The sequence below is a fragment of the Colletotrichum tamarilloi genome (genome assembly GCF_030869305.1).
Source record: "Colletotrichum tamarilloi strain Tom-12 chromosome Unknown Scaffold_61.1, whole genome shotgun sequence".
NCBI classification, from domain to species: Eukaryota; Fungi; Ascomycota; class Sordariomycetes; order Glomerellales; family Glomerellaceae; genus Colletotrichum; species Colletotrichum tamarilloi.
In genome coordinates, this window is record NW_026849443.1 from 44,987 (window position 1) to 70,026 (window position 25,040).

A 25,040-nucleotide genomic window follows, 5' to 3' on the forward strand; every position below is an offset into this window, starting at 1 on the left:
CTGGGGGATACCGGTACTTGACGAATAGGTACTATGATGTGCCGTTGCAGCCAAGGTATAACAATGTCATGGGTGTCGACAGGTTCTTTGGGGGTGGTAGCAAGGCTTGTTCTCTGATGCGCGGGTGCGGTGCGGTACGTTGCGTGGGCGTTCGGAGGACCGACAGGTTGCGGTGGTGGCTGCCCGCGTTGCTGTTTCAATGAGGTAATGCGTCGAAAACTACAGGGAGGGAGAGCACTGGAACTTTGGGAGAGCGCGGGCTGGACAAGGTGCGCCCAATTGGGGGCCGATTGCGGCGAGGAATTGCGCAGTAAAAGGGATGACAACTGGAGGGGAGTCGTATCGTAGTCGAGGTATAGTGGGAGTTCGGGTATCTGCGTTCTAGAGAGGAAAGATTGAAAGATGCTGCGCTGTTCACTCCAAGCTGCGAGGAGAAATAAGTAGTGTAAAATGGGAAAGAGAGTGAAGAAGAGGGAAAAGGGCCAGGTCGAAGTTCCCGTCCATGTGTCTAAGGTACCCTTTGGCTAAATTACCTTAGACAAGGTACCCGAGACCATGGGAGGCACCCACGATTCCCTCTCCACTGCTGGCTCCGGCGCCATTCAGGACCATTCTCGGCATGCCACGCCCGCTAACGTCCATCGTCAGCACCTGTGCGTGCTGCTTTTAGGTGCGCCTGGACCCGACTTCAACCGCTTCCCACCCCTGCATTCCACGATTCCTAAAAAATCCCACATTCGAGTCTGGGGTGGCTGCACGAATCAGGCACTCTGTGATTGGCCAATACCAGGAATGACGATGCAGTTGGTTCATCTAGCCTTCACCATTATCTCCACGTGACTCTGCCGGATAAGCTTCTTACCGCGAATGGACGCCATTCCCAGTTCGTCACAGACCAACCAGGCGCATGCTTCATTCTACCTACATCCGTAACATCACAGCGATTCAACACTGAAATATCTTCAGTCAGGTCCGACTGTACATTGAATAAACCCAACAACCGACGCCTGCCACCCGTTCAAGACCTCCAACCCGCGACGGACCGTTTCTGTAGCCGCCATCATGTCGGGCCAAATTGCAGCTTTGGAGGAGGACCGCCAACAGTATCAAGAGCAGGTACGCAATTTCTCGACCTTCAGACCTCATATCTGTTCTTCGCTAACTTGCCACTCACAGCTCGATGTTGTTCTCGCCGGCCTCAAAGATGATCCCGAAAATGCCGAACTCAAGAATCTTCAGGCGGAGTTGAATGACATGATTTCCCTCCTAAACGAGTCTCTTGCTGAGCTGCAGCCGAAGCAGGCGCCCAAGCCCATTCCTCAAAAAGCGCCCAGCCCGCCGGAGCCCGAGAAGTGGTCCAAAGAAAACCACCCAGCTTTCAAGAAGGCTGCACCCGCCCCCGAAGAGAAGGAGGAACCACCCGTCACGTACTCGGTGAATGACACTGTCATGGCGAAATGGGCATCGGGCGACAGAGGCTTCTATCCTGCCCGAATCACATCCATCACCGGCTCTTCAACAGATCCCGTCTACATTGTCAAGTTCAAGAGCTATGACAACACGGAAACGCTGCGAGCCAAGGACATCCGCCCCATGTCCAACAAACGCAAGGCTGACGGAGCACCAGCTCCCGCATCTAGCACCGCACGACAGACCGCACGTCCGCCGGGCCCCTCGAATGGTGTCGTTACATCCGCAGCAGCCAGCTTGTACCCTGAGCAACAAGCCAAGATTGAAGCAGAAAAGAATGCTGCCGATGGCGCCGCAAAGCCCCCTAAAGCCAAGAAGATCAAAGCTACGAAAGAATTGGAAAAGGGCAAATCCAAGTGGCAAGAGTTCAACTCAAAGTCCAAGTTTGGAAAGCAGAAGAAGGACAGCATGTTCCGCACACCTGACGGCGTTGGCGGCCGAGGTACGTTGTTCGCGCTGAATCAATACTGAGGATGATGCTAACACAATCACAGTTGGTTTCACAGGCTCTGGCCAAGCTATGCGGAAAGACACTGCTCGCAGTCGACACGTTTATCAACAAAACGATGAGCTCGACTAACTGCTGCTAGGGCATAGGGATGCGGGAGGATCTTGAGGGAAGGAGGTTCAAGGCATTGGCGTTCATGGGTGATTTGGCACTCTCAATCTCTTCATGGTAAAGTGTCTTGTTTCCGCGTTACATAGGCTAACGGTTTGTACACATGTGTTTTACTCACTCCAGGCGACCATGGGATTATGATCTCATCTGGACTCTGCGCATCAAGCGCGGGGGGGTCCCTTGTTACAAATACATGAGATGCCCAACTTCCCCAGCTTCTTGGCCACCTTGACTAAACATCTGGCTATACAGGATATCCTACACTCTCATTTCGTCCTCAGAATACGTCGCTTACTGGCCGTCACATATCAGTGGCGAGCTACGGTGAGCGGAGGTCAATTTTCGGGGCAATATCCTTGGCAATCTTGAGAAAGATTTCCGCCCTGGCACTCGACGGCTCCGATACGACGGTGGGCTTGCCCAGATCCGCATCATCGCCGATGGATGGGTGCAGGGGGATGTCGCCTAAAAAGTCGATCTTGTGCTCTCTGCACATGCGCTCGACTCTCTCGTTAGACCCAAAAACGTGTGTGTCGCCGTTACAGTGTGGACAGTTGAAGAGTGACATGTTTTGCACCAAGCCCAAAATGTTGGTATTGACCTTGTTGAACATGTTGACGCCCTTGACCGCGTCTTTGACTGCGAGTGTATGGGGTGTGGTGACAATAATGGACCCTGGCTATTGTAAGCGATGGCCGGCATTCATGTGCCTAGTGTTGCGACGTTCAAACATGACTTACCATCAAGTATGATCTGCTGTGTGATGGTGAGCTGCGTATCGCCCGTGCCTGGAGGCAGGTCGAGCACGAGAACATCCAATCCACCCCAGTCGACTTCGTGAAGTAGCTGCTGAATGGCCTTCATCACCATGGGGCCTCGCCATACCACGGCGTCATCCTCTGGTACGAGATAGCCCATGGACATGGTTTTGACGCCGTAATTAGTCATTGGGATTAACTGGTTGTCTAGTGACATTGTCAGTTGGCGAGCTGGGATGGTCGAAGAACTCCGAGTCCTTACTTTCTGAGAGCCTGGGCTCTCCGGAGAGGTTGAAGAGTGTCGGAATAGACGGGCCAAAGATATCGGTGTCCAGGATACCAGCCCTGTAGCCTAGTCGTGCAAAAGCCAATGACAGGTTTGCTATGAATATTGATTATTACTTTGCCTCTTTGCATACAAGCTTCAGTCCGAGCTGCGCAACCTACCTGCGACTGTGCTCTTGCCAACGCCACCCTTGGCGGAAGAAACAGCAATGATTTTCTCCACGCCAGTAATCTTCCTCTTCACGGGCTTCCTGGGCCAGTTGGGCGGTGTGCCGGATTTCGGCAGACCCTGTAGGCCATATTAGTCGGTCTCAGGTATGAAGTGACGCATGTGCGTGAGAGTGAGCAAGAGTAACAGCAAGAGAGAAGCGTGAGTTGTACCAATGGGTTTTCATGGCCCAGGACTCGAAGAGTCGACTGAAACGGACGGAATAATGTTGGCCTCATTGTGTGGCCTTGACAGGCGAAATACAATCACCTTGAACGTCAAAGAGCGATGCAATGCACAATGTAATCGAAGAGACCCGGGAGACGGACAATGCCTCTGGGGTGGTGATGAGAGGATGTAATTGATTGGCCCTACGTAGACTGGATCTGTTTGCGGAGTATCTTCGGCTGAGCTTCAGCTTCAATCACTTATAATGGCACTGCCTGAGACGGTAGCACATCACTGGAATAATGCGATCTATCACTTTCAAAGTGACTTGAATCCACAATGCATCTTTGGTCCATCGAGAAAGATCAAACAACAGTGCATAACCCATTTTGTTGGACGTCTCAGTCCTCAGGACGTCGAGAATATCACGTGATCTGGTGTATATGACCCCACCGAACCTTCTCCATGGCTCGTGTACGTACCTTTTTTCATCGCGGTCGAATTCGCGATGAGAGGAAACTGAGCTGCAGACGCGACATCTTACTCACTGAATGCTCTCGTTCAAAAAGCCGAGCCCCACCACCCGCTTAGCATGAGATCTCTCACATGAAGAACTCATAGTGACATCCTCCCCCAGTTCTCGCCTTCAAGTTCCATATTTCTGATACCCCTTTGCTATTCCACGCTTTTTGTTTTCATCATTGGCACTTACTCTCGTTTTCTTTGCGCCTGCCTTACCTCGTGAAGCTAGCAGCCGCTGCAAGGAAGTCTCGAGACTCACCTACATCTGAGATATCCGAGGCACCGAAACCGGTTCCAAGGAGAAGGGGAGAAAGAAACATATTACACATACAAACGACGCGATGTCTACCCCATCGGCAATGTTCGACATGGCGCAAGGTCGTCGCGACCTGGCCGCCCTACCCTCCGACTGGCAACAAAACATCAGAGAAGCTGTAAGTCCTTGCATTATCTAGCACTACTGCATCATGCTCTCGTATATAATCCGAGAGTCCACTGAGTCGAATCATGTATCCGCGTACCTCCGTTTTCTCCCTCCCTCCTCATCCTACGCGTGAACATCGCTGACACCCCTCACCAGTGGGAAGTCGTCGATCAACAAGGCCTCGGCTCCCTCAACGCGCGCGAGTGGCCCTTTGCCCTCCGCGCCATCGGCTTCGACTTGGCCCGCACAGAGACCTACGCCCTCCTCCTCGCCCACGGCGTCCCGCCGCACGACCACGACCCCTCGCGGGGCCCCTGCAGCCCGTCCCGCTTGCGCATGCCGCAGGAGCACTTCTCCGCCATCGCGGCGTGGCTGCTGATGCGTCGCGACCCGCAGGAGGAGGCCGAGGACGCGTGGAAGATGTTTGACCCCCGCGGCACGGGGCGGGTTACGCTCGAGAGTTTGCGGGCCGTGTGCGGCGAGGTGAATTCGACGCTGAGCGAGGCGGATATGAGGAGGATGATTGACATGGCGGATATTTCGGGGAAGGGGTGGGTTAGTAAGGAGGAATTTATTGAGGTTGCCAAGGGCGGGTTTGGACGTGGTTGAGTTTGTTGGCATGTCGATGAGAGAAAGGGAAGGTTGGGATGGGATGGGTGTGTTCAAAGGCCTCGACGAGAGAGGCGGCGAACCAAATCGCCCACCTTTTTCAAGCACTGGATTTACCCAGGTTTCCTCTTAACATTGAAGCAATAATGTTATTGTCAGTTTACAAGGTTCATCAGCAGCAGTGGTTACATTCTAGGCTGTCACATGAAAACAGTCCTAGCAAATAACAAAAACATGCCAATATGTACCGCGAGATGAACAGCCGGCCCTCCGAGAGTCTTTTGCGTAGCAGCTTTCACCTCTCCTCCCTTCTCCTTCCCCAGGCCATCCACCTCGGGCCTCGTCAACCGCACATAGGCGCGCCAACACGGCCAGACATGCCAAAACGCCAGCGCCGCCGCGACCTGCCTGCTCGTCTCGTCAAACGGCCGCAACACAAAGATGAGGCAGATGAGGTTCGTCGTCAGCAGCAGCCCACCGAATTGCTGCAGCACCAGCTGTGCAGCGATCGATGGGTTAGCCAGCTGACTGCCTGGCCTGTGGATGAAGGAGCACGCGGCGGCGGTTTCGATGGCGATGTGGAAGAAGAAGGGGAGTTTGGCGGGTTGGATCATTGGCGGGAGCATCGTACGGAGGGTTGAATCGGTGATGCGTCTATGTCAGCCCCAGCTCGGGAGCTGAACGTGGTGAGTGGGGGTGTGTGAGTGGAACTATTGCATGCAGTGAGCTTTTGAGTCTGCATGACTACCTTGGCTGATCATTGTAGTTCGTCCACAGTGGCACCTACCTACAGGCTTCAGCCACTGGTGCTCTATCTCTGTTGCCACCTGGATACACGGTGTTTCCTAATCGAAGAGTGAGACGGTCGGTCCGGAGTTCAGAATCCGGAGCTGACCGGATCCGCAAAGGTTCATCGGCACGTTGAGACTTGAAATGATCGGTCGGACGTGGAGCAACTTCAAAGTCCGAGCGGAGGGATTGATACTTTTGTTTTGGAAACCTCCCCCCGGCTTCAACGTAAGTTACAGTGGCTTTGCTCGTGAACGATGGTTGCAACAGGCCTTGGTTCTGATGAAGTTTGAGTTTACATTACTCTATTTTGTCTTTTTTGTACGAATGGCCATTATCCGGATTAATTACCTAGCACACGTGCCTTGGGAAACGAGAATCATGAAGGATGCTGCAAATCAGGTCCAATCGCCCTGTCGACACCTGTACATAGTATTTCTACAGACCCATAATGCAAAGTTGTACTTGTGAAGCCTTATAAGACCTGGTCAGCTCCATTGAGCTGCGTTTGACTGGCTAAGTGGCTGTCGAGGAGAATAAGGCCCAGCAATCTTGCCGATTACGCATGAAAAGTTGTGACATGCACCGCAAGCTTGGTGCCATGGCGGTCGATTCGGAAAGCTCTAGGAGCCGAGGTTGAGGATTTAAGCTACTGGGGTTCATTCAAGCAGCTGCAACTCTCGTAAGGCGCCTTAAAGCCCCGCCTGGAGCCAGTTCATGAATCATGCCGCGTGTCTTTCGCAGTGAAGCTCCCACAACTCGTCAGCCTGTGTCTCTGCGCTATGTTTTTTTTTACCATTTTATGTATCCTGAGGTCATGGCTTGTCTGCTCGGTAACATCGGCTGCGTAGAGAGGTCAAGTGAAAAAGAGATGGCAGCGTGAGCGCGGGCCGCGGGATGGACTCCCAAACCAGTTCCGTTTCTGGAAGACATGGACTGGGAATCAGAGGCGGGAAGACTGTTGGAGAGTGACTTGGGATGGAACACAGTATCGGATGAGACGTGCCGACCTCTTGGTCATGGCAAGTCTTTAGCAAAGTTATGAGACGAAATAAAATAAAATAGAAAAGTGAATGGCCACTAACTGGCACACAAGCAACCATGAGCAGCGTCCAACCAACCCAGCCCAGTTCTTCGGATACCTATCCCAACGCATGTCAGATTATGGCCTCCCAATAACCATATCTTGGTTCCTGACAGCTGGCGGCCGATCCCATCTAGGAACGACCCTTCACACCCACTTACTTTTTGGGCAGTGAGATAGTACATACAGCATGACTGATCTGCCGCAGTGCAATCGCGGCTCATGAGCAAGCCCAGAGGAGCTTCTAGCTTTCCTGCCCTTCCAGCCATGTATTCGCAGCTTCCTTTACTAGATCAACGTCGTACAGGGATCATGTTGCTCATCGCGATAAAGACTCCTCTTCATGTGGGATTAAGCCCTCAAGGACCAACTCAACAACCAACAGCGACGACAAAGCAAGTATCACTTATCAAGAAGCAGCCCAGAAAAACAAAAATTCCGCCTCCCCGCCGCCTCGCGTGAGCCCGGCCCCGAAGATTGGATTCAGACAATGTTTCAGTTCCGGGGTTGGCTACCCTACTTTTTTCACCTCTAACCTTGCAAGCTAACCGCACCGCAGCGTAGCACTGCTGGACCCCTGAGCAGTAACCGGGCACGGAAGTCATTCCGGGGGCTCTCTCTCGTACATTCCAGGATGAGGCAGAACCCCGAGTCGGGGGAACCTAAGATGGGGTGGGATAACATGATTGCGAAACAAAACGGTGCAACAACTCCCCCGACTCTGTTGTTGGTATCGATTATCGACCCGACTCGCCCACTACGGCCACACTGCCATTATCGCCACAAGCAAACGCGGCGCGTCTCTTGACCAGCCCCCGTCTTGCCGTCTCTCTCTCACTATTTTCAGTGTCCATGTGCCTGTAGTGTATGGACTTTGGAGGAAGCATCGTGGTCTAAGGCAAGCCTAGTAACCAGCAGGTCGAAAGAGTACCGCCATACAGAGAAGGTACGGCAAGGGTAGCTCCTCTTGGCCAACCACTTTTGTTGAGCTCAAGGTGCAACTACGACCGGCGCTTGTGTTTCCTTACATACGAATACTGTCCTTTTTTTTCTCCCCCCTCCACCCCCCGTCGCCTTTGCCTCATCCCACCCACCACGGCACCACGGGCACCACCACCATCCAAGTCACCAACCACCACCACCCATGCTAATGCCGGCGTCACTATTATGTTTCCTTAATGCATGACGGGCCTGTCTCTCGTCTATTATCTTTCTTCGCCTCCCGCTCGCTCTCTATCCTTTGGCTCTGAACACACATCTGGCCTGACCAATTTCATACCTGACCGACTTTTCGATTTTCCCTTCCAGCACACCTAAAGTCGACATGCCAGAGACCTAGAGCTCTCTTCCAGTACCCGCTTCGCCTTTGCCCATCGTCTCTCCCGTTGGCAACAAACGAATTACACCACGTTGGCACAATACACTAGACCAACAATTCTATTCGCGCTACAACGTTGGTGTCTTACGTTTTACACTGGCAATTCCTGTGTTGCTGTTCGTCCGCAGTGATATCATCACTCCCAGTACGCGCACCTCAGTTACTAGCCGCCTAGCACCCATCCATCCTTGTCTCTATCTCTCTCTCTCTTGCGCCCAAGCCCATTGCGAGTCGCACATAGCTCTACCCCCTCGCCAAACGCCTCTCGCAGCTTCTCCAGAGCTTTAACAAGCTTTCTCTCTTCTTCAACCTGCCATTGACCCTATATCTGTTCTGGTTGGACGTCGAATTTCACATAGCAGAAATTAATACGCACGAAACGACACATCGAATCGAGAGAAACTGCTGAGCTACCCCTCCCCCGCATCGCAACTCTCATACACACAATCCACAATGGCCGCTCCCAACACCTTCGGGGAGCTTGGTCTCTCCATCATTGGCGTCGCCAGCCAGTATCCGCCCTACTCGCTCAAGACAGACTCAATAGACTACCTCAGCAACAAGTTCTATCCAGAATCGCCCTCGTAAGCAGATTGAGTAGCCTATCTAGTCGTAGCAAGACATCTTCTGACCACAGCTACCATGTAGCATGAAAAAGGTTCTATCCATCAACAGATTCACCGGCATTGATTACCGTTCCTCCATCGGCACACACGAGCACGAAGTCGTCAACCAGAAAGACGCCCCCTCCATCGCAGAACTCCACAAGGTCTTCATGAGTGACGGCGTGCCTCTCGCCGTAGAAGCATCCCGCAAAGCCATTGAAGAAGCGCGCATCGACCTCTCTGAAATCACCCATGTGGTATCGACAACCTGCACCGACAGCGCCAACCCGGGCTTCGACCACTACGTCGTCAACGGCCTCGGAATCACACACCAAGTCGAAAAGGTTCTGCTCCACGGCGTTGGCTGCAGCGGTGGGTTGGCAACGCTTCGGACGGCAGCGAACTTGGCACTGGGGCACAAGGCGCGCGGAAAGCCCGCGAGGATCCTCTGCGTTGCGCTCGAGGTCAGCACCACCATGGTGCGCAGCGAGCTCAACAGCATCGACGAGTTGCAAGAAACCCGGATCGGTGTCGCGCTCTTCTCTGATTGCGCAAGCGCTGTGGTGCTCAGCAATGGCATCGGCGAGCCAACGGAACCCGTCTATGACCTGTTGGGTTGGGAGCACAAGATCATACCCGACACGGATCAGGACCTCGGCTTCGACGTCGACCCTGTTGGTGAGTTCAAGAACCCCATGGTTAAGCAAGCAAAGTAGGAAATCGACCATCGTAACTAAAGCAACCCAGGTTGGAAAGTGATTCTTACCCCACGAGTGCCAAAGCTCGCATCGGCGGCAATCCCGTCGACATTTGCAGAGATGCTCTCCGATGTACCATCACTACCATCGAATTATCAGAAACCCGAAGACTTTGACTGGGCGATGCACCCCGGAGGAGCGACGATCTTATCAGGGGCAGAGACGACGATGGGCATCACATCGTACCACATGCGGGCGAGCTACGACACATATATCAATCACGGTAACTCGAGTTCGGCAACGATTTTCAGCGTCATGGACAGGCTGCGGTCCAAGGACATGGACGCCGTGGCGCCGGAGGGCCGAGCCCGGGACTACGTGGTGGGGTGTGCGTTCGGGCCGGGGATCTCGGTGGAGATGTGCATGCTGAAGCGGAACATGCGGGCGCGAGGCGCCACGGGGCTGCAGACGCCACCGGAGACGGAGAGTGAGGGCAGCACTAGCGAGGCTGGGGATGATGGCGCGGTGCGATCGGAAGAGCGGGCATCTTCAGGGCGTCAAGCAGACCAGACCTTTGTTGCAGAGGCAATGGAGGAGCTGGATCTCGACTGAGGGGGTTTTGAGAGGCTAGGTTCGGAAAGGGTGCTCTGGTTTAGAGCGGGAGATCGTATATAGCGAGGCGAGAAAGGGCAGGACGTGCGGATACATACCCATGACTTGACGGCGCTAATGAAGACATGGCAGGCCGGAGAGATGGCCGAGGTGGCCAGCGTTTCCCGGGATGGAACGCTGGCGAAGATGACGAGTGCTAGATATTGGTTAAGACGGCGGTAGAACTGAATAGATGAGCTCCAAGAGATTCCCAGTTTCGGCGTCATCCATTGGTTGACTTATTGAGAGTTCGCGAAGCCATGGCATGGCTCTATGCAAGCTCGTGGTTTGGACCCGAGATTCGAGATTGCGAGTTCGTGTTTGCGCCGGAAGGTGGACAGGCGAGTTGTTGGAAGTGGAGAGGCACGATATCAGAGACACGAGATGAGCCGAAGCGTGGGTAATTCTTCCGGCAATGAAAGAAGGTATCGTGCCTTGGAGGTCGATTGTGCCGAGGAAAGAATGGCGTCGAGGGGCGTTTTGAAGGCGTGCAGAGTCGGTTTTCGGCGGACAAAGGATGGAAGCTGGACGCGATCCCGCATCTTTCCGGGCCTTCGGCAATGGGCTTAGGCTGGGGGTGGAAACGTGAGGGCGCAGACGGGAAGCGGACGGGATGAGTTCATGGCTCCCCGGGGGAGGTTATCGTCATGGAGCAGCGCGATTGGTCTGGCTTTTCCGGGGCCCGGCGCACATGAGGTAAGGAAATGGTCGGTCGGGATAGCATGGGCTGGGTGTGGGTGGGATGGAGGGGTTGTGAGGCGGAGATTCGTTGTTGCGGGTGAACCTAGAACAACATTAGTTCCAGGTATCACTTTGGTTTTCCACCTACCAAGTATCTAAGGTGTAGATGGGAAAATTACACCGAGAATCGGTCTCGGTGAGACGTCACCCTGCGTGATGATAATAGTCGCAACCCTAGAGGTCAGAGAGTTGAGTCATTCGATGGGCGACGGGGCTACTACTGTACATTAAATATCGCAGTGGTGGACACAAAATAATAAGGCCGAGAGATCTGGAGGTGGAAAAGTCAAATGCCATGATTGTCAGCAGTCTGCGCCCCGGCCAATGGCGGTGTCGGCGCGCCATTTGCACCAAGGTCGCAGGTGTGTCCGTACCGTTTGCCCAGGTTCAGGTGGTCTGTTGCAGGCGGTTTCGGTGGTGTCAGGTCTAGGCCCCCGCCATTATTGATGGCTCCTTGACCCAAAGAGACCAAAAAAAGCAGAGGCGACGATTGGATCCCTGCAGAAAGTGGTGCAGTATCAATTTTTTGACGTCAATTTGATGGCCGGGTGGGGGGAGGGGTTACTCGCGTTTGACGTGGTGGTAAGAGGAAATAGAGGGGCTGTTCGTAGCTGTCCGAAGTACCCCTCTTGCTGTCCGACCGGTCGAGGTACTTGCCCCTCAACAACTCATAGTGTTCCATTGGGTTGAGACAGGCGCAGTGTTGTTGATGGCTTGTTTCTCTCAATGGAAGCAATGCTCGGATTCAGCCACAGGTCAAACCGTTTGCTTGCTGTCACGGTGTAAAGTAGGTAATTGAGTGTGTAAAAAGGAAGATGTATTGCCTAAAGTCTCTTACCTAAGATTGCTCTATCATGTCACAGGTTCATGTTCGTGACTGGTGTACAATTCTCGATGGAAGGTGCCAGGACAGGTATGTCCACTTCCTCCCATTACCGGAGTGACCAAAGGCTGGAAAGAACGAGGGAGCATGGGATGCTCGGTGGACGGTGGTACCTCCCCCAAAAGAATTGAAGCTGGCAGAGCGGAGCTCCTCATGGACGGAGTCAGGTACCTCAGAACCACCAGGTAAAGTACTCCCGCTCGGAGCAGTTGAAGGGGAAACCACGGCCAAATCGGCGTCACCCATGTACCTTACCTCGCACCTCACGCAACACGCCCAGCCAACCAGCCAACGCTTGGTCAAATTGGAAGAGGTGGGAGAGCACCCGCCGGTAACTGGACCGATGCTTGGCCGTAGGCGTGGCCCATCGACGGACGGTCAAGGTGGACCGGGTCTGGCTGGCTTGGTACAGTCAGTAGCTGCAGTACACTGGACCAGTCCTGCTCAGCCCGAGTAAAATCCCGCTCGTGGGAATCAAACATAACTCGCCCGCGTCCACCTCAACCCCGATCCAAACTCTCCTGTTGATTCTTCTCCCTCTTCTCCAATACCTGTCCCTGCATATTCTCTTACCTTTTTATCCTTCTGCCTCTGAGCATCAATCTAGAAACAGTCCGACTTTACTCTGGACAAGTTACTATACGCAATCAACCTGAACATCTTTTCTACCCGACGTCAGATACCCCGCCATTCACAATGGGTCTCCTGTCAGAGCTCAACATCAAGCCTGGTGTCGTCTACGGCGATGACCTCCTGAAGCTCTTCAACTACGCCAAGGCCAAGCAGTTTGCCATTCCTGCTGCCAACGTCGTAAGTAGCTTGCTTCCCTTTGGCTCCTTGGACCATCTCAATCCCAATCTTGTCGATCCTGTGACGCGTGCCGAGTTGGCGCCGTGCGGTCCAAGAATGGAGGGGACATAATATTTGGTGACAATCGGCTAACGACGACCCCGCCTCCCAGACCTCCTCTTCCACCGCCGTTGCCGCTCTCGAGGCTGCCCGCGAGGCCAAGTCTCCCATCATCCTCCAGACGTGCGTAGAAATCCTATACCGATCCCATGGATCCAAGATCAGCCACACCATAAACTTCAGCAACATGTCTGACAGCTTTACAGTTCCCAGGGTGGTGCCGCCTACTTCGCCGGCAAGGGCATTCCCAACAGCGCCGACAAGCAGGAGGCTTCCGTCGCCGGTGCCATTGCTGCCGCTCACTACATCACCTCTATCGCCCCCATCTACGGCGTTCCCGTCGTCCTTCACTCTGACCATTGCGCGTAAGCACTCAGCATAACTGCCTAATCTCAAGACCCAGCAAACTGACCTTCTACCACAGCAAGAAGCTTCTGCCCTGGCTCGATGGCATGATCTCCGCCGATGAGGAGGAGTTCAAGCGCTCCGGCCACCCCCTCTTCTCTTCCCATATGATCGATCTCTCCGAGGGTATGTAGTTGAGTTCCAATCTCGCCCTCCCCATGACCATCACTAACAAACACATAGAGGATGTCGCCTACAACATCGAGACCACCGCCAAGTACCTCAAGCGCTCTGCTCCCGTAAGTCACAAACAGAACCTTTTTCTTGCGCCTATCACTAACGCATTACGCACAGATGAAGCTGTGGCTCGAGATGGAGATCGGTATCACCGGTGGTGAGGAGGACGGTGTCAACAACGAAGACGTCGACAACAACTCCCTCTACACCCAGCCCGAGGACATCTACGCCATCTACCAGGCCCTGAGCCCCATCAGCCCCTTCTTCTCCATCGCTGCCGGTTTCGGTAACGTCCACGGTGTCTACAAGCCTGGGTAAGTCGCGTGTGTCTCAAAACCCTGCAAACCACAGCTCTAACCCATGCAGCAACGTCAAGCTTCACCCCGAGCTCCTCGGCAAGCACCAGGAGTTTGTCCAGCAGAAGCTGGGCACCGACGACAAGAAGCCCGTTTTCTTTGTCTTCCACGGTGGTTCCGGCTCCGCCGTCGAGGAGTTCCAGAAGGCCATCTCCTTCGGTGTGGTCAAGGTCAACGTTGACACTGACCTGCAGTGGGCCTACCTCACCGGTATCCGCGACTACGTCACCAAGAACATCGACTACCTGAAGACCCAGGTCGGCAACCCCGAGGGTGACGACAAGCCCAACAAGAAGAAGTACGACCCTAGAGTCTGGGTCCGTGAGGGCGAGAAGACCATGAAGGAGCGCGTCAAGCAGGCTCTGTTCGACTTCAACGCCAACGATGTTTTGTAAAGGAAAAGTTCATGGGTGATACCTCCACAGAGATGAGACCAAAAATGGGATGTGGTCTGCTCTGTTCCGTAGGATGATGATGGCGAAAAGCCCACCTACGTAGTTCTCAAAATGAAGTAAAAGAGACAACCAACCGACCTATGCAGATGGTGACTGTGACAACATGCATCGTTCCCACAACGTGAAATGCCCAGCAGTAACGGCGGGGTTTTGTATGAGGATACCTGCAGGGGTTTTAACGGTCGGTCCAACGGTGCACACGGAAAACACCTGCCAGAAGCGGTACGATGGATGCAAGGCCCATATTTGACAACTTGAACCAACAACTTCAAGCTCGGCGACACCTCATTATTATGTGACCAAAGTCTGCAATCGAATATGAGCTGCCCGCACTAAGCTTTGATGTTGTCGGCCCAATTGCCCGTTGAACCCCGCCGGGATTGAGCTAACCCTTCCGTTCCCTTGTGCTGCTACGTCGTCTCATGTCCGTCGGCGGACCAAAGCCGGTGAGGAGAAACATCCCATGCCTTGCAACACCAGCCCCCAGATTGTTAATCAACTTTCCCCTGCACATGTTTGTTGGTTCACTCATCACTCAATTAATCTTATTCTAACTCTCATAAATACCCACTAGTAGCTGGAGTTGTGAACTGGCTTCAGTTGACTGAGCTGTAATCTGTAATCACACATAAAACGCTTCTTGCATATCTCACCTCCATCACAATGGCCTCCGTCTTCGGCTTCCTACGACGAAACTATCTCATCTTCAACCCGCCCGTCGCACCAAAGCAAGATGGCGCCATCCGCTTCGGCGTCCTGGGTGCAGCCAATATTGCGTAAGTACCATCTCGGACTTTGTCTTTTCATGAAAAGAGAACTCCTACAAATTTACCTTATCACCAATACTTGGAAGCTAACCCGAGACGTAGCCCAATGGCCCTCATCATCCCGGCCAAAACTCACCCAGAGGTCATAGTCCAGTCCATTGCCGCCCGCGACCGTAAAAAGGCCGAGGCCTTTGCCGCGAAGCACGGTATCCCGGACGTCAAGGACTCGTACCAGGCCGTCATTGACGACCCGGAGCTCGACGCAATCTACGTCCCGCTGCCCAACGGCCTGCACTACGAGTGGGCCCTCAAGGCGCTGCAGGCGGGCAAGCACGTTTTGCTGGAGAAGCCGTCCGTCTCCAACGCCGAGGAGGCCGAGGCCCTGTTCCGGCTGCCGCTGCTCAAGGAGAAGGGAGCGCCCGTCCTGCTGGAGGCGTTCCATTACCGCTTCCAGCCGAGTTGGCAGTACTTCATGGGGCTTGTTGACAAGGAGAACGTCGAGCACGTGCACGCGCGGGCGTATATCCCCTGGTTCGCGCTCGGGGACGACGATATCCGGTTCCAGTACGGTCTTGCCGGCGGCGGGCTGATGGATTTGGGCACGTATACCGTCTCGAGCATCCGGCAGACGTTTGGCGTCGAGCCGGAAGAGTGTCTGACGGCCAAGTTCAAGACGATGCCGCCGCCGGAGGAGAGGGCGGATTACGCGTGGGACATCACGTGGCGGATGGCCAACGGCGGGACGGCGCACGCCGAGGGTGCGTTCCGGACGGGGACGTTGGGGATGGGACTGCCGCGGCTGAGCGTCGTTCACAAAGAGGTCAAGGTTGCGGACGACGACAAGTTGCCCGCGGGCCAGGAGAAGACGCGGAAGCGGACGATTGAGTTTGCGAATTTCATGCTGGGCGGGATCTGGCACCGCATCGACGTCGTGGACGAGTTTGTGGTGAAGCGGACGGGCTCGGGCGAGGTGGTCAAGAGGTGGACGGAGAAGACGTCCAAGAAGGCGTATACCTTTGATGAGGCCGGGTTGGCGGGCAAGGGCGAGGAGTATTGGTTCACGTACCGGCATCAGCTGGAGCAGTTTGTCAACCGCGTCAGGGGCAGGGAGACGAGCGTGTGGGTTGATGGGGAGGATAGTATTAGTCAGATGAGGATGATTGACATGGCGTATGAGAAGGCTGGGTTGCCGCTTAGAAAGTCGACTGGAGTTACGATTTAGGGGGAACGGTTGAACGATGGTCTTTCGAGATCATTGATGCGAATTCTCGCCCCGGTTTATATCATGGGGATATCTTTATGAATGTACAAACTTTTGTGTGTCCAATTTCCCATTTTCTTTTTGGCCATTCACATTCCTACACAGCCCTAGTTGCGGAACAACCGTAGACCGGCCTCTTCAGCATCAACCTCCTCATCGTCCTCCATCTCCGCATCAGAAGCCTGCTCGCCGAGCTCCATCTTCTGGCCAAACAGCGTGCCAAACAATCTGTCGACGGCATCCTGCTCCCACGCTCTGCGGTCCTCGGGCGCCATGAAGTTCTGCAGCTTCTCGTGGACGTTGAAGCGCATCTTGCGGCCCTTGCTCGCGCGCCTGTCGACGTGCTTCTTGGTCTTTGCCTCCTTCATCGCCGCCCACCGCACCGTGGGCTGCGCGCCCGAGGCGCCGGCGCCGCCGTTGTCGGCGGTGCGCTGCTCGACGAGCTCCTTGAGGAGGAGCTGGTAAAAGTCGGCGTCGTCGTAAATGTCCGGGTCCTCGTTGACCTTGGCCGCGACCTGCGCCGGCGCGCACGAGCGCGGGGTACGGGTGCGCTTGATGAGGCGGTCGGCGGAGAGGAGCTGCTCCTCGAGGGAGGCGACGATGGACGCCTGCGAGGAGATGAGGTTGCGCGACTTGACCTCCACCGTGGCGCTGCGCGTCTTGCTGGACCACGTCTCGAGCACCTTTTTGCGGTATTTGGCCGCGCGTTCCTCGGCCTGCTGGATGCCCTCCCAGATCTCCTGGCTCGAGGTCGCGGCGTCGAACGCTTCGCCCCTCTTGCGCTTGCCGCCGGCCTGCTGCTGCTGTAGCTCTGCGGGGAGCAGGCTGGCGCGGAAGCTGTCGAGGGTGTTGAGCAGCTTAAGCGCCGCCTCCTCGGCCGCCTCATACGGTTCAGAGTTTTGCTCTTCTTCGTCGTCCTCGACGGTGGAGTACGAGTTTGTGGCAACGAGGGCCTTTTGCAGCCTGATGCGGATGTTGAGGAGGCCGTCAAAGGTTTTGCGCTGCTCGCGGACGGCGAGGCCCTTTTGGGCGTCTTGCTGCGCGGCGGCGGAGATGGAGGCGGCGAGGACCTTGGAGCCTTCGTTCATGAGCCTGCGCTGCTCGGCTCTGGCGTCGGCTTGGGAGGACTTGCCGCGAGGCTTGTCGTCTTCGTCGTCGTCGTCCTCAGAATCTTCCTCCGATTCTTCATCTGAGCCCAATTCGTCTTCCTCGTCCTCGTCTGACCCTTCCAATCCGTCCGTCAGACCTTCGTTGTCATCTGAGTCGTTCATCTCGTCGTCCTCATCATCCAATGCAGCATCCTCGCCGTCCTCGTCGTCATCATCTTCCTCCTCCTCTTCCTCGTCGGAGATGAAGTCAGCAGCGGTAGGTCTCTTGCTACGGCTTCCCTTCTTATCCTTGGGCTGCGAGCTGCCGCGGAAAGCAAAGGCCTCGAGCTTCTCATCGTCGCTCTCGCCGAGTGCGTCATCGCTCGAGATCTCGACGTCTTCGTCTCCGGCGGCTGCAGTGTCGGCAGCCAAGTCGGCGGCGTCCGGGTCGTCGTACTCCTCGCCATTAGAGTCTAGATCCTCCTGCGCATCCTCGAATATCTCGCTATCATCGTCGTCGCTCGACTCGTTCAGTGCGTCGCGGCTGACGCGAGCGCCGCGGTATTTCGGGCCTAGCGAGACACCCTCCTTTCCCCGGAGTTTGCTCTTGCTGTGACGGAAGGTTAGTTCTCCCCCAGGCTACATATGCATGCTTTCTGTTGATCGTGTATCGTACCCGACTGCGACATAGTGCTCGGTGCCCGCATTCTCATCTGCGCTTTCTTCACTGCCGCTGTCGTTTTCGCTTTGCTCGACATGCTCAGCCTCAGGATCGAGATCTAGAAAATATCAGAGTCAGTACTGCAATGATGTGCTTAGCAGATTTTTGCATACCCTTTGCTGGCTTGTCTTCCCAATCGGATGTTCTTCTACGGGCCGACATCGTGCATGTGGTTTACGGCTTGTGTGGCAATTCGCAGAGGGGCCTGCTGCGCAATGCTAGGTGAATTTTCTGGGCTTCAGGAAACTTTTTGGTGGTGAGGAGCGGCAGAACCAAGGACCCCACCAAGGAAGTTTGACGCATTATGTAAGCTTAGCTCGTGGACCCCTGTACAGCTGGCTGCCAAAGGTGGTGTCGGCATGTTCAGTAATACTCGGGGACATGCTTGATGGTGAGGAACACTCAATCATTGAGAAATAAAGTGATTCAAGCCAACGGGGATTAATTTTGGGACTTGAGGAACACCTCGTAGACTCCAATCCTCAAACTTCCGACCTTTTGGACTTGGATTCTCTCAAGGCCCACAACCTGTAAGATGGATGATGTATCGGTGTTGGAAGCAGATTCCGTGTCTACCTATTACTTAGCTGAACGGGAGGCAACCCTCCATTTCCGGTACTCGGACAAGCACAAGGCAGACTCCTCTTCTGGCTGAGGATCTGAGAGTCGATACCACGCCCTTTAGCGGTTCAGCCTCGGTTGACGACCTGGGCAATGGGTGGAATGCCGTCATTCGAAATGAAAGCCTCGATAGGGCGACCAATCATTCAAGGATCGCATCACGTAAAAGTGGACTTAATGAAGATAACGCGTGACCGGACGCTCAACCGGTCACGTGAAGGTCAGCGGGATTAGCTGAGAGCAGGAAAGCCCCGATACCCGAAAAAAGAAGTGAGGCTAAGGGGGGGACAGTGAGGTACCCAGGTACCTGCCTGAGCAAACAGGGGAGAAAATCGCCATTACTCGCCTGCTCCCCATCGCTCAACAGTCGCTCACGATCGAACGCGAGAAACAAACAAAAACAGGTCCGCCAGGGGCCTCGCCATGCGCAATGGAGCAGATTGATACGCAGGTCAGCGACTTGCGCTACTTGACCCAAGCAGCCGTTCCTTTGCCGCCTGACCGCGCTGCCAATGCCGCCGCTTATTCTCCACACAATCACTCTGTCCATTCCCCCCTTTCCGCGACCCCCGGAGACAATTCCGCACAACAACCAGGGGCCTCCAGAGGTGCAACTCAAGTTGGAACGCCTGGCTCAAGCTCCGTTACTGGTTCCAAGAGGAAATCAGAGGATGAGAGCAATGCTGCTAAGCAGCAGAGAAGCAAGAGGAACCGGGTGCGTAGTCTTTGCCGCTGTCTATACGTCGTTCCGTCTTTACCATTCATTACCTTAGCTACCCATCGTCTCCTTGTTCTTGTCACTCTTCCCCTGTGAACACCTTTCCCGCTGTGTGCCATGTCATTGATAAACTTTGTGGAACTCCAGAAAGCTAATTGCCGCTGTAATAGTACATATCTATTGCCTGGTAAGGACACCTCCGTCCCGGCCATGTCTTTGGCATGCGCCCAGCCGAATACCATTGCAACTTCTTCTCCTTGTGGTCGGAGAATCTTGACCCAACCGTCTACCTACACAAATCATTGGCTGTCATAAGCTCCTCCAAGTCTCTAAATTCATCTGTACAAAAGGACGAGATCACTAATTCGGCCCACGCTCTCTCCAACAGTAACGAATGCAAAAGACGCAAAATTAAATGCAATGGCGAAACTCCCTGCCAACGATGTGGCAATCTCAACCTGCAGTGCCTCTATGCCCCGAATTGCTGCTCCAACAGCTTCAAGGACTCGGACGAGTACAAGACCATGACGGAGCAGATGGCCCGCTTGCAAGAGCAGGTCGATAACCTCTATCAGAACATGAATACCCTCCGATCTGAAACCCTGCGTCTGGCGCCCATCCAGGACAAAGTATTGCCTTTCCCCTCAAGCACAGTTCAGGCCTCCCCGGCGAGCTCGCTGTCTCCTCTCCACCGGCCTGAGTTGACCCAAACGAAGCAGGCAACTTTCCGTGGCCCAACAAGTATGGCTTACAGCCTGGACATCGCCAACACTACCATTCACAATATGGGTTACAAGGGCATTGGGGAGGATGAACAAGGCATGCCCCTGGGTGTACCCGAGGACAGTCCTTTCCGCATGCCTCCTCAAGAAAGCCAAATTGACCCCTTGTGGGAATTTGGCAAGGACGAGATGATTCGTTTGTGTCGCCTACATGACGAAGAGGTCGGCATCATGTATCCTGTCATCAAGATACCGTCAGTCATTGAGCATGTCCGTCACCTGACGGCTTACATGGAATCAGCCCGAAAGCAGGGAATCACGCCAAACCTCAATGATGACAAGACACTGCAGCTCAAGATCGTCATGAGCTGCGCTCTTGTGGTGGAAGAGCACGGGCACAGTGAAAAAGCGTGCAAGCTCATTGACAGCATGGACGCCGTTCTCAATCGGAAGCTCATGGTCGAGGCGGTCGACTTTGTGAGTCTTCCAGCTTTGTGTCTTCTCGCTGGATACAGATTCTTGGCCAACGAGGAAATCCTGGCGTGGCGCGTAATGGGCCAAGTCACCAGACTGTGCTTGGAGATGGGCATCCACAGAACAACCGGCATCGCCAAAATCAAGAACGAAGAGGATAGGAAAAATGCGTTGAACAGTTTCTGGTCGGCCTACGTTCTGGATCGGCGGTGGGCTTTCAACACTGGCTTGCCGTTCGTCGTTCCGGATGAAGAGATCGATCCAGAATTACCCATGCCTGTGAGTAACCCTGTTCCAACATGAAGTATCTGGGCGTGTCTTTACTCACAGTTGCACAGGAAGAATATCCGTACTTGGTTGCTATGATCAGCTACTCGAGGTTGGGAGCCAAGGTCTGGCGTCAAGTCACAGAATTTGGCCCTGTCCTAGCCCGTGAGCTCCGCCATGAAGACATGGAGCAGTTAGACCAAGAGATCCTTCAATGGTATGAGAACGTACCAGAAGAAGTCAAACTACGCAATTGGGATAAGGAGAAGCAAATGACCTCGACCCCGTCCTATAACCTTCAACGCCTGCGCATTTGGACATATCTCCGGTTTAATCAGGTTTGTGTTGCTATATAAGAGATTGCGGCCATGACCTTGATGCTGACTTGTCTGCAGATCCGCATCTGGCTGTATACACCAATCCTGCATAGCGCAACTAGCATCATGGGCCACTTTGCTCAAGCTCAGCGTGTAGTTGATCTCGCGAAAGACACGATCCGCTATCTAAGCCATCTCAACAACACCACGAATTTGTATCGTAAGATACAAGTATTCTACCACCAATTTCTGACATCGGCAATTTCTGTTCTCTTCCTGGCTTCTGTCCATGCACCAGTGAGGTTTAGCTCCACGTGCCGAGAAGAGTTCTACATGGCCCTGGAGCTTGTCAAGGACCTCTCCGCCAAAAGTTGGGTCTCCCAGCGGCTATGGCGTACCATCAGTTCCCTCAAAGAAGTTGCCCCAAGCATTGGTCTTCGCAACTTGCCAGATAAAGATGCGCACAGCTCCGCGGCTCTGACAATGGCTGGACTCGCGAGTGGCGGACGCATGCCAAACAGCCCGGTGGGGATTGCGCCTTTCGGACGCTCATCCACAACGCCAACGATACCCCAACAACAAACGCCAAACCTGGATACGGCCCAGTCACCAAATAACGGAGTCCGCATTTAAAACGAGATGAGTCGCATTTTTGAGGGATACTTGGGGCTCAACGGCTTCGCATCTAATGGGGACGATGGTTTCGGTGGCCAGTCCGACGCGAGCATGCCGCCGACCACTGCTGTATCGAACTCATACGTCGAGAATGTCTTCAACCACTTTAGGGAAATGTTCTAGTGTTTATCGAGCAGTTCCTTCACATCCCATATTTAAGGAATCTGTTGATTTCATGTATCTAGCGGAGACTTAGCGCCTGCTTCCATATCTACGCTGTACATGTTGCATGGCATCAATACCAGCTCGTTCTGCAACTGTTTCCTCAATCCTCTTGGCTTCCCACAGCTATCACAAGCCGAACCACTTCAAGTCCTGATCCTCCTGAACCGGAACAGTGTGTCCAACACCTTGCGCAGAGTATCCCACGAGCTTAGTGCCGTCTCCGTAAATCATTTGCGTGTATCCACTGATGGGCGTGTTGGTGTTGTTTCTCGCAAAGCTCACACCGTGGATGGTAGACCACTCCTTGAGCTGCTCAGCCAAGTTGGGATACTTGACAAGCGAGTCCGCCGTGCCGTGGAACGTCTGCACGCGTGGGTAGCTCCCGTTGTAGCCGGGATACATGGCGCGCACCTGCGCGGCCCACTGCTCCCCCGTCTTCACGACCAGCCCATTGGCGCACGTGGGATCGGCGCTGATGGGGCTCGAGCCGGGCGAGCCCGCCAGACAACCCGCCGCGACGCCCGAGTAGCACGAGGTGGCGGCGAAGAGGTCCGGGTACGTGGCCGTCAGCACGTTGGTCATCATGCAGCCCGACGAGCTGCCTGTGACGAAGACGCGCTTCGGGTCGGCGCCGTACTGGGCGATGGTGTAGCGGATCATGTTGGCTAGCCCCGTGGAGTCGCCGCCGCCGTCGCGGGTTAGGCTGGCGGTTGTGGCGACGTCCCAGCAGTTGAAGTCGCGGGAGGAAGACGGGTAGATCACGACAAAGGTGCCCTTCGCGTCCGACAAGGGGATGTACTCTGCCTGCCGGCTGTAGGCCGCGCCGGAGCCGCCGCAGCCGTGAAGCGCGAGGATGATGGCGGGGGAGGCGGACAGGTTTGGGGGCACGGAGATGTCCATTGTTAGACCTGTTGGGTTTGAGCCGAAGTTTGTGACGCGCTGGAGGGCTGCGTTGGCTTGGGTTGCCAGCGGGAGGGCGGCGACGAGGAGGGTGAGGGGATGCATGTTTAGAAGCGTTTTTGTGAGTAGTGATTTGCGGATCTTGATGTTGCACAAACTTGTTCTAGATGGAGATGCAGAGATCAGATGGAAAGTCTATCGACAATGAGTTTGTTTAAATACAGGAGATTTGAAACCTTCGAGTCCGATTATCAGAAGTCAGAGACATCTCTCAACAGCCGTTGTGACTTGCCTAAAGTCCAGGGCCTCGGCTCAATGCAGAAGACCAAACCAAACGCATGGTAAGCGCCTCCCTGGTATAGTATCGTCACATCAAAGAGACCAGCAAAGAGCTCCTACGCAACACTTGTCAAGAGGGGAAAGTAAGTCGGGACTCGGGACCGTGGATATACGCAGTAGAAAAAGGCAAGTTCAAGGCTATAAAAGGGGAAGGTTGCGATTTGCTGGGTTGAGGTTGGTTGGCAAATTACCCCTGAGTATCCAAGAATCTGAAAAAGCGCCCATAGCTTCGGCAGCGATGGTCGGTAGTTGGGGATGTTCCATCTTGGCTCTTGTCCTATATATATTGCGGATCTGCTTGGATTTTTGGCGGGATAATAGATGAGATTGGTGGCCAATCTAGGCGGAACCAGAAAAAGAAGGTGTTGTTTTCGTCTCGTTTTGGAGAAGGACCGTAGCCAAGTGAGGACGATCCTCGGTTCGCATAACCCCGCGCGGGCAGGGGTACCTCGGTACGCGTATTAGATTAGGTCGCATTCCGATTTCAATTAAGTGGTGCGAAAGACTGCTGTGGGAGAGAGTTTAGAAAAAGCAAAGAAACGATTAAGTTACAGCATGGACATGTCGCGGGAAAGGCCCGTCGCAAGTAGTCCGATCGGCCCCGCCCCCCGGGCCCGAATGTCGGTGAGAAGTGGGGATGCTTTTCGGAGGACTGGCCCTACCTACTGCCTTGTCTCTGTCGATCCATGAGACTTCATCCTAGGGCCCTGTCATGTTCACGAGGCCTTACCTTAGGGACCGATTGACATCTTTCGACCCTCAAGGTCCTTCGATGTCTTTGGTGAACCCGACCTTTGCGGAATCCTAGATATAACCTCATCGCAAGGTAAGGTACATTACGGGAAGGTCGAGGTAGCCGGATGATCTGTACCATGGCTGCGCAAGGGGTCCTGCGAAGGAGTGCCTGCTAGCGGAACTAAACAAGGTTTATAAGACTTCGTATGACGAGCATCAAGCACTTCATGCCCAGCGGTCGTGAAAACTTTCTCCGTTAACATATTCGGAAGTCTTGGTTAGTTGGTATCTCCGAAGCTTGCAAAAAAAGATATACAATGACCCAACTTATCTGCAGACCAAATATTCAAACGAAAACATCATCCCTTCTTCGCATGTCAGCTGAGTCCTTTCTGCTAGAATCTGACATCCATACTCGACATCTTCTCGTGTATATTCAGCAGCGTTATTGCAGCTAGCAACTTCAAGAAGACCTACGAGACAGATCATCGCCATGGAGACCGGCTTAGCAGTCACAATCGCCGTGCTCAGTACGTTAGTAGGGAGTGGCATACTCTACGGCGTATATAAATGCGTCGTCATACAAAAGGGTCCCGACCCGGACCTCGAGAATGCCTTTCCGCCGGCGTACTGCGCGTATCAGATGCCGCCGGTGCAATATCAAGCGCCGGCCCCAGCCTATCAGCCTCCGGTCCAGTACCAACCGCAGGTTCAGTACCAGCCGCAGGCTCAGGCGGGCTTGGTGCCGGCTGCCTTGGCAGCACTGGGGGCCCTTTGGCCGCAACCTCCGCCTGCTGCCGCACAACGTCAGTTATGGTGATCCCGTCTCCCGTCTCGCCTGGCGTATTCGCTCGATAATAAGACTAGAAGACGGTTGGAGTGGCATGCCGACCTTTCACTCCGAATCAATTTCAGCTATCGCCCGGCGCGTCCGAGCTCGCCGACTCCGCGGCCCGCGAGCGGGCCCAAGACGAGCTTGATCGGCAGCTCCTGACCAAGACGAAGTTTTGGGATCTCGACACCCTCGAGGAGAACGCCCGTCTCCCCCAGGAGCACCACCGCGCGGCAGTCTAAGG

At 54.4% G+C, this 25,040-nt stretch overlaps 12 protein-coding genes across 12 annotated transcripts; 7 read left to right on the forward strand and 5 right to left on the reverse strand.

The window, feature by feature from the left end:
• Nucleotides 1–1,062: 1,062 nt before the first annotated feature.
• On the forward strand, nucleotides 1,063–2,050 carry CTAM01_11367 (uncharacterized protein; the record flags this gene model as incomplete). Its single annotated transcript, XM_060527378.1, has 3 exons — nucleotides 1,063–1,116; nucleotides 1,177–1,912; nucleotides 1,965–2,050. The coding sequence occupies 3 exons, from the start codon at nucleotides 1,063–1,065 to the stop codon at nucleotides 2,048–2,050; spliced, it is 876 nt and encodes a 291-aa protein (XP_060377948.1).
• A 358-nt stretch (nucleotides 2,051–2,408) lies between these two features.
• Nucleotides 2,409–3,579, reverse strand: CTAM01_11368 (uncharacterized protein; the record flags this gene model as incomplete). Its single annotated transcript, XM_060527379.1, has 5 exons — nucleotides 2,409–2,764; nucleotides 2,830–3,054; nucleotides 3,110–3,229; nucleotides 3,295–3,421; nucleotides 3,514–3,579. 5 exons carry the CDS (start codon nucleotides 3,577–3,579, stop codon nucleotides 2,409–2,411), a joined length of 894 nt encoding a protein of 297 aa, XP_060377949.1.
• A 792-nt stretch (nucleotides 3,580–4,371) lies between these two features.
• CTAM01_11369 (uncharacterized protein) lies at nucleotides 4,372–5,063 on the forward strand (the record flags this gene model as incomplete). The annotated part of the gene is made up of 2 exons (XM_060527380.1): nucleotides 4,372–4,464; nucleotides 4,611–5,063. 2 exons carry the CDS (start codon nucleotides 4,372–4,374, stop codon nucleotides 5,061–5,063), a joined length of 546 nt encoding a protein of 181 aa, XP_060377950.1.
• Nucleotides 5,064–5,263: 200 nt separating this feature from the next.
• Nucleotides 5,264–5,689, reverse strand: CTAM01_11370 (uncharacterized protein; the record flags this gene model as incomplete). Its single annotated transcript, XM_060527381.1, has 1 exon — nucleotides 5,264–5,689. The coding sequence occupies one exon, from the start codon at nucleotides 5,687–5,689 to the stop codon at nucleotides 5,264–5,266; it is 426 nt and encodes a 141-aa protein (XP_060377951.1).
• Nucleotides 5,690–8,767: 3,078 nt separating this feature from the next.
• Nucleotides 8,768–10,229, forward strand: CTAM01_11371 (chalcone and stilbene synthase; the record flags this gene model as incomplete). The annotated part of the gene is made up of 3 exons (XM_060527382.1): nucleotides 8,768–8,898; nucleotides 8,963–9,597; nucleotides 9,667–10,229. 3 exons carry the CDS (start codon nucleotides 8,768–8,770, stop codon nucleotides 10,227–10,229), a joined length of 1,329 nt encoding a protein of 442 aa, XP_060377952.1.
• Nucleotides 10,230–10,639: 410 nt separating this feature from the next.
• Nucleotides 10,640–10,810, reverse strand: CTAM01_11372 (uncharacterized protein; the record flags this gene model as incomplete). The annotated part of the gene is made up of 1 exon (XM_060527383.1): nucleotides 10,640–10,810. The coding sequence occupies one exon, from the start codon at nucleotides 10,808–10,810 to the stop codon at nucleotides 10,640–10,642; it is 171 nt and encodes a 56-aa protein (XP_060377953.1).
• Nucleotides 10,811–12,588: 1,778 nt separating this feature from the next.
• CTAM01_11373 (fructose-bisphosphate aldolase) lies at nucleotides 12,589–14,134 on the forward strand (the record flags this gene model as incomplete). Its single annotated transcript, XM_060527384.1, has 7 exons — nucleotides 12,589–12,702; nucleotides 12,854–12,924; nucleotides 13,008–13,166; nucleotides 13,226–13,332; nucleotides 13,390–13,445; nucleotides 13,501–13,697; nucleotides 13,750–14,134. The coding sequence occupies 7 exons, from the start codon at nucleotides 12,589–12,591 to the stop codon at nucleotides 14,132–14,134; spliced, it is 1,089 nt and encodes a 362-aa protein (XP_060377954.1).
• A 723-nt stretch (nucleotides 14,135–14,857) lies between these two features.
• Nucleotides 14,858–16,183, forward strand: CTAM01_11374 (uncharacterized protein; the record flags this gene model as incomplete). The annotated part of the gene is made up of 2 exons (XM_060527385.1): nucleotides 14,858–14,970; nucleotides 15,064–16,183. The coding sequence occupies 2 exons, from the start codon at nucleotides 14,858–14,860 to the stop codon at nucleotides 16,181–16,183; spliced, it is 1,233 nt and encodes a 410-aa protein (XP_060377955.1).
• A 146-nt stretch (nucleotides 16,184–16,329) lies between these two features.
• CTAM01_11375 (TRAUB domain-containing protein) lies at nucleotides 16,330–18,193 on the reverse strand (the record flags this gene model as incomplete). Its single annotated transcript, XM_060527386.1, has 3 exons — nucleotides 16,330–17,920; nucleotides 17,987–18,089; nucleotides 18,145–18,193. The coding sequence occupies 3 exons, from the start codon at nucleotides 18,191–18,193 to the stop codon at nucleotides 16,330–16,332; spliced, it is 1,743 nt and encodes a 580-aa protein (XP_060377956.1).
• Nucleotides 18,194–18,983: 790 nt separating this feature from the next.
• On the forward strand, nucleotides 18,984–21,783 carry CTAM01_11376 (fungal specific transcription factor domain-containing protein; the record flags this gene model as incomplete). The annotated part of the gene is made up of 4 exons (XM_060527387.1): nucleotides 18,984–19,367; nucleotides 19,835–20,845; nucleotides 20,905–21,171; nucleotides 21,229–21,783. Coding segments are annotated over 4 exons (2,217 nt in total), but the record flags the coding sequence as incomplete, so codon positions are not given.
• A 333-nt stretch (nucleotides 21,784–22,116) lies between these two features.
• Nucleotides 22,117–22,995, reverse strand: CTAM01_11377 (PHB depolymerase family esterase; the record flags this gene model as incomplete). The annotated part of the gene is made up of 1 exon (XM_060527388.1): nucleotides 22,117–22,995. One exon carries the CDS (start codon nucleotides 22,993–22,995, stop codon nucleotides 22,117–22,119), a length of 879 nt encoding a protein of 292 aa, XP_060377958.1.
• Nucleotides 22,996–24,457: 1,462 nt separating this feature from the next.
• On the forward strand, nucleotides 24,458–25,038 carry CTAM01_11378 (uncharacterized protein; the record flags this gene model as incomplete). Its single annotated transcript, XM_060527389.1, has 2 exons — nucleotides 24,458–24,770; nucleotides 24,845–25,038. The coding sequence occupies 2 exons, from the start codon at nucleotides 24,458–24,460 to the stop codon at nucleotides 25,036–25,038; spliced, it is 507 nt and encodes a 168-aa protein (XP_060377959.1).
• Nucleotides 25,039–25,040: the final 2 nt, after the last annotated feature.